This window comes from Gobio gobio (genome assembly GCF_949357685.1).
Source record: "Gobio gobio genome assembly, chromosome: 14".
Classification (NCBI taxonomy): Eukaryota; Metazoa; Chordata; class Actinopteri; order Cypriniformes; family Gobionidae; genus Gobio; species Gobio gobio.
Window position 1 is genome coordinate 40811899 of NC_137107.1, and position 21486 is coordinate 40833384.

At 38.5% G+C, this 21486-nt stretch overlaps 2 protein-coding genes across 2 annotated transcripts in view; both read left to right on the forward strand.

Annotated features, from left to right (window-relative positions):
• The window catches only part of LOC307137479 (uncharacterized protein), an 890992-nt gene that overhangs the window by 474053 nt on the left and 395453 nt on the right, over positions 1-21486 (forward strand). The window lies entirely within an intron of this gene.
• LOC307137122 (proteinase-activated receptor 1-like) lies at positions 16808-19089 on the forward strand (the record flags this gene model as incomplete). Its single annotated transcript, XM_079834604.1, has 3 exons — positions 16808-16868; positions 17689-17754; positions 17984-19089. 3 exons carry the CDS (start codon positions 16808-16810, stop codon positions 19087-19089), a joined length of 1233 nt encoding a protein of 410 aa, XP_079690730.1.

Consider the following 21486-nt stretch of genomic DNA (forward strand, 5'->3'; position numbering starts at 1 on the left):
TACTGTTTACCAAAACTTGCTGCAAACATCTGTATAGTGAAGCCGTTGTGTATCCGCTTAAGCCATTCAAATGTGTTGACACAGCGCTAGAAGTATTGATCGCTCTATGAACCAAGTGACCGCGCGCGCCGCCGGGAGATGAGAGCATGCATGTCGCAACTCCGCTTTTCAACGCCTCTGGCTTTAACTGTTATGCCACATTAGCACCAAAATGGAATTTCGCATTAAAACTTAAAAAAAAAAAATTAAACGCTTAGACTTTGTTTAATATCAAAAGCTGGTTTGGCAATTAGGCGTGAGATTAAGTTGGGCAGAGTGAGACTGTGAGACAGAGCCTGAAAGCGTGTGTCACGGCAAATGCGTGAGAGTTGGCAACCCTGAATGAACATACGTGCAATGTCTTCTCCACGTGAGCTGGATGTTCATTAAAAACAAAGTTCATCCATGCATTCATAATTTTGAAATCCGAATGCTTAAAAAGCCGAATCCGAAAAGCTTATGTGGTAAGTTTACTGCTTAGAAATTCGATGCTGTTTAGCTCTATGCTGCTCTTAGCTGTCCTGTCAGTGGCACGAGACGGTGGGCGGGGCTACAGAATCAGGCGTTGTTCTTCTTCTGTTGAGGCGGTGCTTCACTACACTCTCACGTCATAGCCCGGCACGTTCTGAGATCCATCGTTTGCTGAGCCTGGTGTCAATAAAAGCTTTTCTTTGACTAACAAGGAAGTTTTCAGCTCTGAAACTTACAGGATATTCTTATATTACCATGACCTTTTATATATCAAAAGCTCAAAAGAAAGTTGATTTCTCAATTCATCACCCCTTTAATATTGGCAGCTTTGGAATTCCATAGCAATGACTTTGTCAATGCAACTCGATTTCTGCACTCTCACGAATGCTTTCGTCATAACTAACAGTAATGTAACAGAGAAAAAAGGAACTAATTATGCACTGTGCCAAAAATGCTTGCTATAGTTGTAAAGCAATTTCATTATGTTTATTGTTGATGTGTATTAAATGCATCTAAGTAGAGAGGATTTGGAGACACCTGCAGGCGATGAGAGTAAGAAGTGAGCGACGTCAGCCATTTTCTCGTCAGTTCCATAAGCTGTCGAGTTAACTGGCAGGTACAATTTCTCTCCGGTCTGTAGAATGTTGATAGAAGTGACTTTATTTTCCTTTAAAGTCAAATAGATCTCTTTAGAAATGTGTTTAAGACTATTTATTTTATGTTGGGGTTTAAAAAAGATCACAATTGACGAATAATCCGGTGTCACAGCATGTAGGCCTATATGGAATCTGTATTTTTTCTTTTTCTTCTGTGTATTAGCTTTGTTTATTCTTATATGAATATTTTTTGTATGATGTTTTGTGACAGGATGAGTGGCAATTCATCAGTTCATGTCTGTTAGGTGCTTTCTCATGTATCTCCAGTAAACGTGTTGCATGTGTGAGCTCAGAATACTGTCTTCGTGTGGTCCTTTCCGGGAGAATGGAGTGAAAGAATAAGAGGGATAACACAATCATAATGTAAAAAGAGATTCATCAGAGGCGGCCTTTGCAATTTGGAGGCCCGTTTCAAAAAAGTCAGACAACTATTAAAATATTGCATGTCATGCGACTGCAACTGCTTTATTATATCTGTTCAATTTAACATTGGTAATTCATATTTCACTCTTAAAAGTCTATTTATAAACTCTACTCTACTATAGGCCTACACGCATTACAATCACAACCGAAAACAAAATCAACAAAATCAATCAATCTGAGTCAATTCAGTCTTCCCCTCAGCGTGCACCTTGGACAGTGTAATGATAGGCTTTAGAGCAAAGAAATAAGAGAACAGGGATTCGATAAGTGATTTAGTAGGAATTAGTCATACAATATACGAATAGGCTATACATCAAGAGGATTATTCTGATTTTGAATTTTAGAATGAATAATCTCTCATGATAATAATGTTCATAATAATAGTGTTCCATTGACATTTGGCAAGTCTAGACGGTCCTGCTTGGAACATAGTGGACAGGTATGATTTTATCAGCTGCGAGATATACAGACAAATGAAATTATTAAATGAATAATGAAAATCAATGAAAAAATTGTAATTAAACTAAACTTGTAACTAACTTCCAGTAGGTGGCGGCAAATCATTGTCATAATTATTGTAGGATACTTTCTCTTGGGGGCTCTGAAGAACTGTTTGTGAAGAATTAGTTTACATAAATGTACTTCTGGACAATGAAACAGAAATGAAACAGTTTTTAAGAATCAATAGTCATGTGAAACAGTGACAATCACGTAGATGTATCAGTTTTGTATTTCTTCAGTTTGAAGATGAGAATATTTAATTCAACTTTTTATTACATTTTAATGAAACTTCTGTTAATTGGTAGCCTGGATGCCAGCCGAATTTAGCCCCGCCCACAATTTTTTTTGCTCTGGCAATTCGGTCTGGACTCGCTCCATAGAGGAGGAATTATGCCCGAACAGAAACTGTTCGGACCAATGAAATTGTCAGGGCGGGCTTTAGACGATGATGGACAGATGATAAACAGTAACGTAATCATCCACGTCATCGAAGGCTCTTGGGTTGAATTTGCTCTCATCCTAAACGGAGAACTTGTTCGTATATGCGTTCACCTTCACCATTTCTCTCAGAAACGATGATCGTGTTGGTAAGTACTCTGTGTATCCTTAAATTATTTTATTACTGGCAAAGATCGTTTACACTCATCTTTTTCTTGTAACGTTACTTAATCCAGCGTGCGTGCAGACAGGGTTTCCAAGTGTTTTTGCAATGTCGCGCACAATTGCTACTCAAAACTATAGCCCAAAACAATAACTTTCCGGGGGGTTCTCCGGAAAAAAAAATGGCGTTTGGTTGGCAAAATATGTTATTTTGGCAAGGTTGCCTGCTAAAATTCGCATTCCTGGGTTTATATAATCACATAATTGGGATCGCTTCAACCCGCGGACATGGAGAAAAACACGGACTTGGTAACACAGTGCAGTTGAGTTCTGTTGACATTTGACAACTAACATTACGCGTCGCTCCGTTGCTCTGATTGGTTGTGGGTCTATCCAATTGAGGTCTTTCTTGGCTCGGTTGAAACACGCCCCATAATCAAAGCTCAATGGAGCGGTACCAGACTCATATTCTGACTAGAATTGAGTATGGCCACGCCAGGCTAGTTAATTGGTATAGTATTTTGAATGTTAAATGTATTTCATTTAAAATGTGTACTGTATTTCTTAAAAAAACTGAATGAAAATTTCAGTTGTATACAGTATATACATGAGACAATAAGATCATTTTGTTTTCGTTTAGTGCTGTCACTTTATTCAATGTGTCAGGAATTATCTAGGAAAAACCCATAAAATAAAAGTTTTATACTGTAAAAAAAAAGCATAAACAAATGGTCAACAAGGAAAAATCTGTAAAAATAAAAATCTAAAACTTTTTAAAATAATTTCTTAAAAATAGTTTTTGCACTTTATTTGAATTAAGATATTTTTTATGATTACTTTTTACAGTGTATGGTGACCAAAACCCAACGTCTGCTAAACCTCATAATGTTAACATCTACACAACATGAAACTCTAATATCATTAGACGCTGATATTTTTTAACACATTTGTCTCATATGCAAAGCTGATTGAAATTCAATAAATAATTTCAAGTTCAAGTTAATTTTAATAAATAATTTTCAATTGTGAAATGCTCAAATTTGGGACAAACTGCACTCATATTGATTTAATGCGGAACACATTTCAGATGCCTTAAATATAGGACTATTCTAATATGTCAAGCCCTGTTTGCAAATATGTGCTGCTGTTGCCAACTCCTTAAACAATTATTACAGACTGGTGATATCACTGAATTCATAGTGTGAAATATCCTAAAACATTGCTTTTGGTACCATCTAATAGTCATATATTGCTCAGTCAGTTGTTTGTTGTTGCTTCTCTTTTTTGTGTTCATATTCACAACAGACCCAAGTAAATGTTTAGAGATTTTTAGGTTTTAGATTTTGTAATTGCATGATAACAGTTGTGTTGCCAGAAGAAAAGAACCTGGCAATTTGGGTGAGCCCATGAAACTTCCATCGTCAGAAGCGTCTCGCCTGGGCTAAAGACAAAAAGGACTGGACTGCTGCTGAGTGGTCCAAAGTTATGTTCTCTGATGAAAGTAAATTTTGCATTTCCTTTGGAAATCAGGGTCCCAGAGTCAGAAGAGCAGTGCAGAAGAGCTGAAGGCCACTATCAGAGCAACCTGGGCTCTCATAACACCTGAGCAGTGCCACAGACTGATCGACTCCATGCCACTCCGCATTGCTGCAGTAATTCAGGCAAAAGGAGCCACAACTAAGCATTGAGTGCTGTACATGCTCATACTTTTCATGTTCTTACTTTTCAGTTGGCCAAGATTTCTAAAAATCCTTTCTTTGTATTGGTCTTAAGTTATATTCTAATTTTCTAAGATACTGAATTTGGGATTTTCCTTAGTTGTCGGTTATAATCATCAAAATTAAAAGAAATAAACATATGAAATATATCAGTCTGTGTGTAATGAATGAATATAATATATAAGTTTCACTTTTTGAACGGAATAAATAAATCTAATTTTTGATTAAATTTTAATGATATGACCAGCACCTGTATGATTTACTCTTTTAAGGTGGGGGAAACAATTTGAAGTGGTCTGATTTGATGATTCACATTTGCTTTGGAGTTTGGAGTGAAATTGTTTTATTTTATTTGTGATTGAGTGTGCACTTATTTGCAGAGCAATTGCCATTGGAAATGATTGGCAACCCTGTTGTCTGTAATGGATAAAAATATTGTTTTCTTTTGTTTGTTTTGTCTCTTTGCCATTTCTGATTACATGGGAGCCGTTTCAGAAAGGAGGTTAAGTGTAAACTTGAAATGAGGGAGACTGGGTTTTCTGTTTCAGAATGGGAGGTATGTCAAACCCGAGAAAGCAGGGTAAGTCAAGCCAGTTTCGGAAAGAGAGGTAACTTATACTCAGAGTCAGTTAACTTACCATGGTAAGTTACTCTGTGAACCTAACCTGGTCTGGAGCAGGTTTTCACATGGGGTAGTTGTTTGTAGAATTTTGAGGAAAATAATTAATTGAATCCATTTTGAAATAAGGCTGTAACATAACAAAATGTGGATGTGAATACTTGATGCACTGTACTTCATCAATAAAAACCAAAAATCCTTTTTCAAACACAGTCATTTTTGATTATGGTTTAACTGAATCCTTGAAGGTCAGAAGCAGGAACATTGGTCAATAAAGTGAGATAAAATGCATAAAAATAAGATTAATTGCATAAAATTATTTGTTTTATTTAACGTATTTAATTATTAGAAGTTTACATAGTATTATGATTTTGCATTTGACTAATTTTAATCATTTTGAGGAATACAGAAAAACATTTTTGTGCAAGTGAGATTAGTAAATTCACATTCACGCACAACCTCTGCTTTTTTTTCAACATTCAAGAGAGCTGTAAGTCAGTAAATGGGAAAACAAAGTAACTTGCATGACTTCTTTGAAAAAGTAACTGATTACGTAACTCGAGTTACTTGTAATGCGCTACCCCCAACACTGTTTCACGAGTTTGTTTACCCATATACTCTTTAGCTATTAAGGTTTAAGCGTATTTGGCTTGCTGTCCGCGGTGGAGGGGCTCGAGGAAGCCGCTTCAACTCGAGCTTAGATTTACCCCCCAAGGACTAATAGTGCTAGGAAGAAGAGAATGATAAACAAGAAGCCTAAATGTAAAGTAGGTGGAGATGGGGAGGTGGAGGGATGCAAAGCAACTGATGCCTGAAGGAGGTAGGAAGCTGTTTATATGCTTTGGTGGTTAATTGAAAGATTAGATGGGTTCACGCCTCCCGAACGTTTGTGAACTTCACTTCCATGACATAAAATAAAGACATGACTGTGAATGTTGTCTTATTCAGTATTTCTGTTTTGTTTACAATTACAATTACAATTTATTTCAGTTTATAACATTCAGTACAACAAGAAAAAAAAATGAAATTAAAGAAAGAAAGAAATGCAAAATTTGAAGAATTCTAATTCCAGAATTCTAATGTTTCTGGTTCATTCTTACGCATAACACATTAAATATTAATTTCAACTTTAAATTTGTCCTTATTTTACAGTATAATCACACAGAGGCTGTGATAAATGAATCCTCTACAACGGCTACTATTAAATGGCATAATTTATTCATGGCACAGTGCCTTTGGGCGCTCAGCATCCATTTGCTCAAAAATGCTCACGTTTGAAAGAAATGCTGAAAAGTCAGGGGAAAAAAGCTTCACTGTGTTTGAAATATATTACTATATATATATATATATATATATATATATATATATATATATATATATATATATATATATATATATTACTAATTTTACCATCTGCCATTGCTTTATTTGGGTTGCACTAAAGTGAAAGCATCAAAGATGCTTATATTTAATTTATTTTTAGATGTTTTGCAAAGTTGGGAACAAACTGAAACATGTTCTCATGATTGTTCACACCATATTGTCCATTAAACACTTCTTCCTGGGGAAAAATAAGAAAATATTTGCCAATTAAAGGGGTCATGAATTGAGAAATCAACTTTCCCTTGAGCTTTTGATATATAAAAGGTCATGGTAATATAATAATATCCTGTAAGTTTCAAAGCTGAAAACGTCCTTTTTAGTCAGAGAAATATGACGTCAGAGTGTAGTGAAGCGCAGACTCAACAGAAGAAGAACAATGCCCGATTCTGTAGCCGTGCCCACCAACTCATGAGCTAAACCGCATCGAACGTTTAAGAAATAAACATACTCATATATGTCAAATAAAAACAAACATATATGAAGCTTCATTCGGATTCCAATATTATGAATGCATGGATGAACTTTATTTTTTATTTGTTTGTAAACAAGAGACTGGATTTGCAGACAGGATGAGATTACATGAATGAATGATGCAACACACTAATGTGAGTAAAAAATGTTTTATATGTGATAGTATTGCATTGTTACAGATCGTATTGATTAATGTATATGAGTCTAACTGAACATACTTTAGCACGCTGTCACAGGCTGAATAATCCCTTATTTATGGTGTTGTTGGTTCATTGCGATTCGGGATCAGACTCTGGCATGTATGGACCGTGGCTTGCAAAGCCCAACGTCCCGGGGCTATGTGTTTTTCAGACGGGCTATCAAAATGTAAGCCCGGCCTGCCGATGGACTATCTAAAATAGAGAAAAAACTCTCGTGACTTGGTTTGTGTGTGTGTACGGTTCGCGCTTATATTCACTGATCAGGCGGGCCAAGTAATAAAAAAATAACATTCCAATCAATCGCGGGTGGATGAGAGATAAATCATTGTGTTTGTTTGATAAAGACATTTTGCGAGCCCTGTGGGAGATTCATTCCGGTTGAGGTTTCCACCACGCTTTCACTGACAGGGGAGCAGAAGCTCATTAAATATGCAAATCTTATCCAATCCTGGCAGTGGGCATTTACTTCCAAGTATTCAGTGCGGCAAGCCCATTAAAATCGATCATTTCTTGAGAGAGCCTCAAAATCAGGGCAGAAAATAGCCAATTACTTATTCATTATGATGTTTTTGAATGTAAAAACCACACGGACGTCATAAGTTGACCTCAGACAACAGTATACACATTTTTTTAATTTTTTTAAAGCCAGTTCATGACCCCTTTAAGAGAACATAAATGTGTTAATGTATATCATATATCACCTTGCAACTAGGCTACTGATGTCATTACAAATATATTGATATTGTAATCTGAAACCTATAATATATTGAATTCATTCATTTCTTGCTCCTAAAATGACACACTGAGGCAGTGATCAGGAAATTATGATTTTGTAAACACCCAAAGCACTGCCTCTTTCTGAGCTGTGAGTGATGCAATTAGAGCATCCTCTCCCACGGGCCCTGTGGGTTGAATAATGGCACCAAATGGACTCCAAATAGAGGATGAAGGTCCAATGATGTCATCAGATAGTAACACGCATCCTGGCATCTCCATAAGATACTGAGCATTAAGAGGGAGAAGAAACACCATTCGGCCATAAGTGGACTGCGAAGTGGACTTCACAGGGTATTCGCCATCTTAAGTGAGATTCCAATCCGAAGGGAGCGAACATTTTCAGTTCAAAAGGCACTGCGAACAGCGTAGGGAATAAGGGAACATCGATACATCACTTCACAGGAAGTGGAGAGCGAAACATCACCCAACTGTCATTGCGCGTCACCAGTCACTCTGAACCAGGGCTGGACTGGTAATCTGGCATACCGGGCATTTTCCCGGTGGGCCGACGCACTTTGGGGCCGATACAAGGTTATTTATTTATTAAATTTTTTGCCACGGACTGGCCCATCATGCAGGGACAGCGGCCCATTGGTTTGTCTTCTGAATTGACAGGCCAAAGCGAGAGAGACCTTCCCTCCTCCATAGACTGTGTCCATATTAGGCCCTGTTTAAAAATTTGGGCGCATGAAACTGCAAAAGGCGAATATCCGCGCAACAGCGAACGTGCGCTGCGTTTGTGCTGCTATATGAAGTGATGAACCGGCACTTTGACTCCGAATGTTGTTTTATACAATCGTGTGATATGGGAACATTAAAGGTTCTGTGGTGAATCAGCTGAAAACAGCCGCGACCATGTAAATACATCACGAGGTAAATTGGAAAACAGCAATACACACAACTACAAACTTGTCACTCTAGCACAACCAAATTCAATAGTTTATTATTATTTATTTATTTATTTTCGAAACCATACCTATGGTAATGAGGAGCATGATTTTACCTGTGACTACCATGCCCATACAGTTAAATGAAACTGACCTACAGTTAAACTCAGTTAAAATGTCATTACACGCTAAAAAAATACGCTATATAGCACCTCTGAAGAACCGCTGAAGCACCAAAATTGGTGCTATATAGCACTAAAAAAGGTTCCCCTATCATTACGAGCCAAGAACCATTTTTGGTGCCATAGAACCTTTTTTTTTTTTTAGAGTGTAGAGTAATTAAATTATAATTTAACAAAACAGCTTTAAAGCCTGGATCCCATGCATTAAAGGGATAGTTCACCCAAAAATGAAAATGATGTCATCATTTACTCACCCTCAAGTTGTTCCAAACCTGTATGAGTTTCTTTGTTCCGCTGAACACAAAAGATGATATTTTGAAGAATGTTTGTAACAAAGCAGATAGAGCAACTATTGACTACCATAGTAGGAAAAAAAAAACTATGGTAGTCAATAGTTGCTCTATCTGCTTTGTTACAAACATTCTTCAAAATATCTTCTTTTATGTTTCACGGAAGAGAGAAAGTCATACAGGTTTGGAACGACATGAGAGTGAGTAAATGATGACAGATTTTAAAAGCAGTAAATTCACTTTAATGTATCCTAGCTCAAAATCAGTGGTTTACTGTCAAGTGCATTTCTGTGTGACAAAAGTGCAATATTACGTTTGTTATCTGCATTTGCAGTAAATTCGATAATATCCATCATTAGTTGTCCCTGTCCTAGATTTATTTATTTACTCCAATTTAAGGCCCTAACCCCAGTTAAAACACTCAAGAGGGACTCATGGGCCGGATGGGCTGGATTTGCCAGGGCCGAATTTTAGCCCCAGTCCAGCCCTGCTCTGAACTAATGATAGAGCAGAGCCGTTAGAAGAGTTTTTAAACGGCTCTGCAATGGAGATTGTATGCATTTGAGTATTCATAAATATTGTTATTATTATGCAAACTAGAGTAGGATTTATGAATGGTTAGGGCAATGAATGTTACATTTGCACATTGAATGAATATGCAAACCAAGTAAAAGTGTTGAGAAGCAGTAGAGGCGCTGTCATTTTTTATTTTTACTTTATTCACCTCAGGAATGTTTACTATGCAGCTGCTCGTGCTAGCCTATGAGACCGCTACAATTATTAAGACTATTATTAAGAACACATTTAAGTTAATCAAATCAAAATGTATTTTTATATGAATGACGGTTACAGTTGGCTACAACTTCAAATGTGTTAATACTCAATTAAATATACAGTAGTCTATGCAATAAACCAATAATAGTAAATAAACTACTAAAAGTAAAACTAATAGACTAATACAATGTTTTGCATTGCAATTTGCAATTTTTTACATTTGAAAGTTAAATATGACACTGATATACAGTGCTCAGGGAGTAGGGAGCAGTGAACACTGCGCAGGGACCCTTCAAATTGAACGCACCTGTCTTGAGAATCTGTAGTAGAGATGGTTTCCAGAAGTTAGAAAGCAGTTAGGTGTTGTGAGATCTCTTTTCTTCAATGAAGAATTCACATCTCATTTGACCGCAGGCTATTGCGAGTATTATTTGTCTTAATTGGTAATTAAACACTTTGCGTGAGAAGCAAATTTGTATTTTTTCAGAAAATATATCTTGATATCAGTGGCGGCTGGTGATAATTATTTTTTGGGGGGCGTAAATAATCAAATAGTCAAATAAATACAAAGCAGTATCAAGATGCATGTTGACTAAATTCAAGCCTTAAAGAGAAAAAAGTGTCTTCACTTTTATCTTTTTACACATTCATTTCCCACATATAATTGAATGAGGAAAGGAAAAACAAAAGAAAACAGCCACAACAGACTAGCATGTTGACTACTTGAACATACATTTTGCTCTCCTTTCTTTCTGGCCAGCAAATTTCTCAATGACTATCTGATTAAAGTCAGTCATCTCAGTAGTGTCATGACGTTTGCATTGTTCAGTCAGATATTTGAGGTCTCTTACCCCCGTTGTTGTCCACAAAACTTCAGTACCGACACTTTTAAATAAAAGACAGGGAAAGCAATAAAGGGCATTGCTAACAACACATCCAGCCAGCCACTTACGTTTCTCATAACAAGCGCGTGAAGCTCCGAGTGAAGCTGCATCCTGTCACTGGCCTGCTGCTAGATTTGTAAATTGTGTTGGTCCGGTTCGGGATCCTTAATCCTTTTTTTTTTCTTCCAACGAATGCCTTGTGAAAGAATTTGGTTTAACTGCTGCCATCTCAACGAAAGTGATCATCCTAACAAGGTTTTGGCGGAGTCGGAGTGACGGTGTCGCCCGCGCACTTTCGCTTTAGTGGCCAAGAGCGTAAAGTTGAATGACAGGTGACGTGAACCAATCAGATTGGATAAAATAACACACATCCAATTCTGATTCGCCAGGGACGCAGCGACCTGTGTCCGGAGGAGGATCTTTAAGAAACCAATTAGAGACCAGCTTCAGGTCACATGCTGCCCGTAGATTTTTGAACTCAGATAGACTTCCATTTGTCCGGCGTCCCTTGCCCATGAAACCGCATGAAACATATTGAAGAACATATAAAATAGTTAACCGATCAAAGCCAGTTTGAGGCTCTTACTAACAGCCGGCATGTCGTATGAGTAAACTATTTTATTTTTATTTAATTTTTATATCATTTTTGTATACATGTATATTTCTGGAATTTTGATGGGGGTGGCACCCCAGCGCCCTCTATTGACCAGCCGCCACTGCTTGATATATTTTTTTATGAATAGTTTTTTCCCCTTGTTTTTATTTTTAAGTTTTAGTCTAGAACTTTTCAGCATTTTTTGGTTGTATATAATCAAACCGAATGTATTATGGCCTTTACATGGATTTTCTGATAACTGAATCATCTAGGTGGCGATGTTTATTCATATGTGTCATGGGTAGCCAATGAAGGAAGATGAGGAAACAGGATATGGTCAAAATAGCATTGAATGTTGACGTATAAAGCACTGCAGGACATCGAACAATAACTGACAAAGGAATGAACAGAACAGGGAGTATAATGCTGCGTTCCATGCAGGTTTTTGAGCCCTTAAGTTACAACTTCAAACCACGACTCACAACTTCGTAGCGTTCCAGGCAAAGTCACACCAAGCTGACTGAGCGCAAGGAAGTGTGGTATCTAGATGTAAACAAAGCATGGTGGACCGTACGGGGCTTATGCTCATTTACAATTATCTCTATCGCCAAAGGTGCTTACTTCTTGCTTATTTGAGGAAAACGGAGGAGACAAAACGGCACATAAGGCAAGAGAAGCTGTTATACCTTTTATTTTACGTTATTCGTGTACGACTTTCATAAACACCGCATCCGTAGGGGCTGCCATTGTTGTTTCGCAGGCTATGTGACGTCAGAGTGCGTAACTGGGAGTACATCGATCTACTACGAGTTCACGGGTGGAAAGTGACGGGTTTGACTGCCGTCCCAGTACACTTTCACGGATAGAAGGCTGGAAAAAGGCTGGAAAAACACGGGTTATGGGTTACCTGGAACACAGCCTAAATACACAGGGTGAATGAGGGAACTAAACGAGGGAACTGTCAAGGAACATTGGTGAGTTGACTGGTGCTGCGTCCCAATTCGCCTACCTATACTACGACCTAAAAGTATGTACTCTTTTTGTGAAGAAAAGTACATACTTTTGAGTGTGTAGCAGAAGAGTATGCAAGCTTTGGGACATACTACTTCGTCATCTATAAAGGATTTTGTTGCTTAGTTACGTTTAAACGGCCCTGTCAATCATCGTCACAGTTCAAATCCTCCACATTCAATTAAATTTCTTACCGTATCGGAGAGAAATGTAGACACCTAATGGGGTTTTGGTTTCCTTGCCACTGTTGCCTCTGGCTTGGCGTGCTCAGTTGGGGACACTAAATCTTTCAACGAAACATCGAAATACATCTAAATAATAAACTAAATTAACCATTTAAACTAAATTAAATTTAAATTAAAAGCCCACACTGTCACTGTATGATACTTGAAATTTTTCCAGAATGGCTATACAGCTGAATAAAATTATGCTGCATTATTTTCCTGTTTAACACTGTAAAGCTGCTTTGAAACAATCTACATTGTTAAAAGCGCTATATAAATAAAGTTGACTTGACACACGTTGATCTGCCAGTCGTGGGTCTTTAATGCAGAGACTCTCCTCATGTGTTTGCAGTTTAAAAATAATGATGCATTTAAAAGTTAATGGCCAAACGTATCATTACAAAAGTTCGCAATGCTGCTGCAGGTGAAATATAATGTGGATAACATTGAATAAATATCTTTTCGTCAGGTTAAATACTGATAATTGCTCACTCAAACCACTTTATCTAACCCTCTCTACTTGACCGTCGGACTCGCATAATCGTTTTTTAAAGTTCCCATGGCATGGCATTTTGCTATTATTTTATAGTGTTTCCTGAGGTGTACTTATATTGTTAGTAAGATTTTTACATCATAAAATGTCATAATTTAGAAATAAAAGGCATTTTTTCAATACTGATGTTTGCCCTATGGCTGAATGCCCTGTTTCAAGAGGCGTGTCTGCTGTGAGACTTCAGTAAAAACGCCCACTGTTGTGATTGGCTGACATCTTTGCATTTGAAATGAGCGGAGGGGGCGTGGTTTAACGAGGTCTACCAGGCACGAGCTGCTGCCAGAGAGACGGATGGACCTGAGTTCACTTCACATCAGTTCTCAGCACGTCACAGTTCAGTGAACCGTTGTAGTTACTAGCATATACTTCAGGTTATTAGGTTATCAGGTTATTAGTTTATTTATAGTCGGAGGGGCTGTCACAGTCCGATTTGTCACAGCCTATTCAGTCCGATTTGGTGAACTGGTTCGGTTCACTAAAAAGAACCGGTTCAAAAGAAAGATCGTTCGCGAACCGGACATCACTAATGTACCAGAGACGGAGCGATTGCTAACAAAGTTATTTATAGTAACTACTGAGTTGTGAGAGAGCTGTCAGCGCAAGTTTATTGTGTTTGTATCTGAGAGTTCTGAATAAACACGAGTCCCAGTCACACCGAGTCCGTCTTCATCCTTATTACCAACTTTGTAACACATGCAATGTACCATTACAGCTGTCGAGATGAACGAGTTACGAGTAAGTGTTGATTATAGCATTATTTTTAGATATGTTCCTATCATATGAAAAGTGTCAGTGATGCGCATTGAGTACACAGCGCAAACAAAGATACAACAGCAGTAATCGAATGTAATCCAGTTTATTGTGGGGCTAGGCTGGCTAGCCCGGATATGCTCACACTTACCCCCCTTCTGCTTAATTTTGCGCCGTGTATGGCGCCTTCGCTGTGGGCCAGATGCAGTACTGGGGGTCGGTGATGTTGAAGGCCGCCCGGCCAGTGCAGCCGAGCTCCGGCTTGCGTGAGGTTTATCTCTAAAGATGTTACTCTGCTGATGTTGAGCAGAAACGACTGTATGCACATTTTAGAACAGATAGACGCGACGAGGACGTACAAAAACACTGACTCACAAGATAGAAAACACGAAAACACCGTTCTGTCGGGAGAGAGAGAAGCCGCAGCGTGTGCACGAATAATACATAATTAGCTACACATACGAAATCACTGATCACAGATCAGAAGGAACTGAAAAAAGACTTCTGTTTTCATTTGTACATCCAAACACTGAGAAACTGCCAGCATTCACTCGTTCACAAGCCATGATCTCTCGAGGACAAATATAGCGCTTGCATGGGCGTGCCATATTCTCTGGGCGGGGGAAAGGGAGGTAACCGTTCCTGTTATGACTTCATAACAGGAAAATTCCAGATCAGCTCGTCTGGGCTGTCATTTTCTCAAAGGCAGAGAAAGACAGCCAGAACTCGGTTTACACCCATCAAAATTTCTAGCCACTTGGGGACAATATGCAGGCTAGGGGAACTCATATTAATGTTGAAAAACATAAAATTTCATGCCATGGGACCTTTAACACGTTTTTCTGTTTTTTAACACTTTTTATCCGCGTTTGTAGTTCTAATCGAATCCTTGTCCAACTCGCAATGGGTTGTGGGCAATATCAGCCGCTGCGTATTGTGCGTATTGTGCGTATTGATCAAGGGGGTAATCCAGCACCCGGAAAGCGTACCTTCCATAGGGGCAGCCATATATTACAAACTTTTCATTAAGACACTAAAAAATCATATTAACTTGTACAAAAATGGCATTATATGACCCCTTTAAGTGAAGTCAAGAAAGACTGTCTTTATTACATTTTTTATTAAAACACGTTTTTTTTGTTCAGGACGTATTTTTTAATTTCAACTTAAAATGTCAGGAGATACATTGTTGACGTTACTGTTAAAAATGCACTTCCAATAAAGTGAGTGTTGGCAAAAACGGTTATCATTTCTATGTTGAGGCGGCAGGGATGTTGTCGGCAACTGCTGAATGTAACTAATAAAGTAACTTGTAATCTAACTTAGTTACTTTTAAAATCAAGTAATCTGTAAAGTAACTAAGTTACTTTTTAAATGATTAATCAGTAATCAGATTACTTTTTCAAAGTAACTGTGGCAACACTGTTGCTAAACAAGCCATCACCTGCTGTTAGCATCCCATTGACTCTCATTCATTTTGGCATCACTTTGACCTTTGAGACTTTTAAGCGAATAACTTTACATCTGAGGCGTTTAAAGATGTAAAAGGCTGCATTACCTTGTATCTGACACTATCACCCTGTAGAAGCCGTTTTTGTAAAAAAATAGGCTAACGATTGCGTCATAACCACGCGACTCTGTTGCATAGTAGAGAATTTACCGTATAAACAGGAGGAGAAGCTCGCAGGCAATCTTTTGCTGTCTGTGAGGCAATCGGGGGGACGTGGAGGCATACAGTCCGATAAAGTCAAGGGAGAAGCATGGAGAGAAGCCCATAGAGAGCCAAAAGCAACGGGACAAAATATTTCAACAACGTGATTCAGATTTCACTTTGCACAACTACTAGAAGGCTTACAACTGTCAGACTGGTTGCTCACGTCACATCTACGTCGACAAGCTCAGTCTGAGGCTGCGCAGTACGCTCAGCCATCAGGAAGTGACTGCTTCTAATTGACTTCACTTTTCCCCATCGAAGCCTATGGGGTCGCTGTGTCCATTTTTTTTACAGTCTATGGTATCGATCTGTACTTCGAATTCTGACAATAGAAATAGTAAGGTGTCAATTCTGACAACGGAAATAGTAGACCATCCGGGAATCTTTGGAATACTCTTTTCAACATACTACGATTTGGGACATACTAATTCTTTTTTCGAATCCTATTTAGTACGGATAGTATGCGAATTGGGACGCAGCGTGGGTATTTATAAAATCCTTCACTTGTGCTGATTGGGTAGACATGTTGATTACTGATTGCTGACAGCTGGCTGGAATGACATGATGATTGGATAGATCATTTGAACGTGCTCCTCCCGAACTTTGTTAATGAAACATAATCTAATCAGGGACTTACGAGAACAGGGGCAGACATGACAAAATGTAAACGTGACAATGTAGGTCCACAGTCTTTTTTTATTACACTTAATGCGGACAACTCCCTTGAGACTACAAACAAACAATGTTCCTTACCTCTCTGTGCCTATTAAAACTGATTTTGTTCAATTGTATTTCTGCATAATGTCTGAAAAGAAAATACTCTGAGAAAACACAGACTGAGCAAATTTGCATTGAGATGCAACATCCAGTAGATGAAAAAAATTAAAATAGCTTCAGGAGACACGCCCACAAAACAACCATCATCTATTCATAATTTATCATTTATCCAGTGGTGTCATCATTTTCACGCTCAGAAATCAAGAACGACTCTGCGGCTGTGGTTATTCAGGATTCAGAAATTGTACCATTTTAAGTTGTTCTAAAGTACATTTTATGAAGTTAGAAATCTTAGCTGATCTGTAATCATGGGAGTGAAAGCTGTCATGCTTTTCATCATAGTAGCGCAGACATGCACTGCAGTCATGGGTAAGTACATCAGCTCAACCATGAGCCGTTATAAAAAGAATCTTAATCTTAACCTTTAGTCAGTTATGTCTTGCTGATGTGCTGTAAAAGTGTTATTTTAGTATTGTTTATATACAATTTTAGAATGTATTAATATTTTGAATTGGCTTTTCATTTTATTTTTTGTCATTTTGTTATGTGCTTTTGTCTTTTTATTAGTTTTTAGTTTTTTTTATATTTCTATTTAACTTTTAATTTGCTTTTATTTCAGGTTTACATTTTCATCTAATGTTGATATTTTATTCCAGAATCATTTCAATAACGAAAAACACTTTTAATAGTTTTCATTTTAGTTTTAGTTAATGATAACACTGTTCTGTATATACAGATTGGTGATAGACATCTTAATTGATTTATCATAATATGAGAGTAACAGCTATGTATGGGCTGAACTGTGAGGTGATCTGTAGTTGTTAATGTATAAAATATTGCTTGATGGATGATTGCCTTGAAGTATATTTCACAAAAAGTTGGTTTCTATCAGTGGCATAAGTTTAATTTCAACTTTGCAAAGGACACGCTATTGCTGTAGATCATATTTCACAGCATCCCTCATAAGCAGCATTTTAACAGGCATGAGTGAATGTGTGTGGAGGTTCTGTATTTATCTGCACATGTAAGATACATCATTCATGCAATAAATACCTCCAAGTTTGAAATTAAATTCCTCCAATATAGCAATCTCAGTCAAAGCCTTTTCTCAAATGTGTCAGGGTTCTCTTAATTACTCTCTAGTGGCATTAAAGAGCTTTGGTCTAATGGTCTTTTGTGTTGATTACAGATTATGACTGCGTTCCGCCTCCTTCCTACGGAACCAGTAGTAACCACCCTAACTCTTCAACAACGGGTAATATGCAACACAATCTGATCACAATTTGTAACAATTTTACGCTTTGCAGAATTGGTGGCTCATTCATATAAATTCGTACAATATCATTTGTAAACTTTTTGTATGATCTGTTTACACCCCAGTGATGGTAATGTATAAGGGTGGATATCATGCTTACTTTTTCCCTAATAATTGAATGTCTTAGTAGTATATAACTTTCACTCATTGTGTTTTGTGATTGTTACAGATTATGACTGCCTTCCACCTGGTCCTGGTCCTGGTCCTGGTGGGTTTTTAGTCTTTTTCTGGAGGTCTCAAGCACCAAATGAGGGCAATACGTCAGATGCAGCAGCATATAGTCAAAATACTACACAAATCCCAGAGACACTGGGCATCTCAGTTAAGTCTGCTGTCTTTCTCAAAGGCTTGATGGTCACACGCGTCATGCCCTCATTCTACATCACCATCATCCTCATCAGTTTGCCCCTGAACGCTTTGGCCTTGGTGACGTTCACCTGTAGGATTCAAGTGAAGAAACCAGCTGTGATCTACATGTCTCACCTGGCGTGTGTGGACCTGCTCTTCACGCTGCTGCTGCCTCTGAAGATCCACTACCAGCTGAACGCTTCAGATTGGGTGTTCGGTGAGGTGGCGTGTCGTGTGCTCAGTGCTGCTTACTACTGCTACATGTACTGCTCCATACTGCTGATGATGTGTATGAGTGTGGACAGAATGCTGGCCGTGGTGTTTCCTGTTGCCTCTCTAACCTGGAGGAACTCAAGGAAAGCCACGTGTGTATGTGTGCTGGTCTGGCTGCTGGCGCTCGGTGGTACGGTGCCACTTCTCTTAATGAGACAAACGGTCAAGATTGATGATGTTGGCGTCACTTGTCATGATGCACTGCTCCACAATGACCCAACAGTGCTGTATTATGTGTACCTGTTCTCCATCCTCTCCTGCCTCTACTTCTTCCTGCCGCTGGTTGTCACCTTAGTGAGCTACTTTACTATCATATATGTACTGAGTGCAAAGTCTGATCGCTTAGCAACATCATCATCATCTTCAGGCAAACGAAGGAGAGCTGTGATTATGGTTATTGCCGTGCTGATTGAGTTTGTGGTGAGTTTCGCTCCAACCAATGGCATCCTGTTGTACCACTGTGTTCGTTTAGCTACTGGAGGAGAGGGAGATTCTTCATATGTTGCTTACCTGTTGGCTGTGTGTTTGGGGAGTGCAAGTGTTTTTCTGGATCCTCTTTTGTACTACTACGGCTCATCTCAGTGCAGACAGCAAATCAGATCTGTGTTTTGGTGCAGAAAGGCAAAAAGAGTGAAAACACCATCAAACACATGAAATGCTCTTACAGCTCAAACAAAACAAAAATGAAGTGGATCTCAATTACAGCAACAATTGCCATATTCTTTCTTGACAAGTTCACTGTATTTATCTGCCAGTATTAACGATTTGGAATGAAGTTGGTGTTCAATGTATGCACTCGTATATTATTCTATTTACTACTATATTATACTATACTATACTATTACACACCTTTCGGAGCATCAGTGAGAGCAATGGCACAGCAGGACGAGTAAAGCCTTACCTTACCATAGCCATAGTCTCTAGATGTTTAAAATGTTTTTAAATCTGAAAACTGCGAAAAGCAACGAAATTGTCAGACATCCATTTAGCACATGTTCACAGAGGAAAACTACTGAAAAACAGTGCTGGTCCTGGTCTGTCTGGTTATTTTACTGAGAAATTGCTTCTGATGATTCAGTGAGACAGCAGTCCAAACTCATTCAAGTGGATTCAGGCCGTTTTGCAAACACGTTTGACCCATTCATAATTTAGAACATAATTTAAGCGTCAAAATGTGCGCACTGCCCAGTTCAGTTACAAACTTTAACTTCTTGAACCTAATGCTGTTAAACTGTATATACCATTTTTTATTGTTCGTCACTATAGCAACAGTAGACCCCCGTTAATAGGCTATACCCCCGGGCCTCGCACATCATGTTCGCACAGGGCCTCGCACCCATCTTGCGACGAGGCACAAACCAGTGCATGTCAGAGTACAAACCAAGCCATGAAGTCCAAGGAATTGTCTGTAGACAGGATTTTATCGAGGCACAGATCTGCGGAAGGGTACAGAAAAAGTTCTGCAGCATTGAAGGTCCCAGTGAGCACAGTGGCCTCCATCAACCGTAAATGGAAGAAGTTTGGAACAACCAGGACTCCTCCTAGAGCTGGCCACCCGGCCAAACTGATCAGGGGAGAAGGGCATTAGTCAGGGAGGTGACCAAGAACCCGATGGTCACTCTGACAGAGCTCCAGTGTTTCTCTGTGGAGAGAGGAGAACCTTCCAGAAGAACAACCATCTCTGCAGCAATCAGGCCTGTATGGCAGAGTGGCCAGACGGAAGCCACTCCTCAGTAAAAGGCCATCTGGAGTTTGCCAAAAGGCACCTGAAGGACTCTCAGACTACGAGAAACAAAATTCTCTGGTCTGATGAAACAAAGATTGAACTCTGGCCTGAATGGCAAGCGTCATGTCTGGAGGAAACCAGCCACCGCTCATCACCTGGCCAATACCATCCCTACAGTGAAGCATGGTGGTGGCAGCATCATGTTGTGGGGATGTTTTTCAGCAGCAGGAACTGAGAGACTAGTCAGGATCGAGGGAAAGATGAATGCAGCAGGACATCCTTAATGAAAACCTGCTCCAGAGCGCTCTGGACCTCAGACTAGGGCAAAGGTTCCTCTTCCAACAGGACAACGGCCCTAAGCACACAGCCAAGATAACAAAGGAGAGGCTATGGGACACATCTGTGAATGTCCTTGAGTGGCCCAGTCAGAGCCCAGACTTGAACCTGATTGAACATCTCTGGAGAGATCCGAAAATGGCTGTGCACGACACTCCCCATCCAACCTGATGAAGCTTGAGAGGTCCTGCGAAGAAGAATGGGACAATTTCAAACAAACTACTTTCACGTTGTCATTATGGGGTTTTGTTTGTAGAATTTTAAGGAAAATAATTAATTTAATCCATTTTGGAATAGGGCTGTAACATAACAAAATGTGGAAAAAGTTAAGGGCTGTAAATAATCTCCGGATGCACTGTACTTCATCAATAAAAACAAAAAAAACTTTTTTCAAATCAAAGTCATTTTTGCTTATGGTTTAACTGAATCATCGAAGGTCAGAATCAAGTACATTGGTCAATAAAGTGAGATTAAATACATTAAAAAATAAGATTAATTGCATAAAATATTTGTTTTATTCAACATAATATTTAATTATTGGAGGTTTGCGTAGTATTCTGATTCAGCATTTGACTGATTTTAATCATTTTGAGGAATACTGAATTTTTTTTGTGCAGTTGAGATTAGTAAATTCACGCACACATTTAGTCTAGAACTAAAATAACCATCATGTTCATGCATCACCTCTGCACTTACTCCTGGTTTTCTCAATATGGGTTCAAGAGAGCTGTCAGTCAATAAATGGGAAAACAAAGTAACTTGCATTACTTATTTGAAAAAGAAACTTTTTAATATTTTGTTGTAAATTTAAAAGTAATGAGTTACTTTAATAGTTACTTGAAAAAGTAATCTGATTACTTAACTCGAGTTACTTGTAATGTGTTACCCCCATCACTGTTTGCATGTGACATAAAATAAAGACATGACTGTGTCATTGTTTGCTTTTGTTGTTTTATTCAGTATTTCTGTTTTGTATTTCCAGTTGAAAA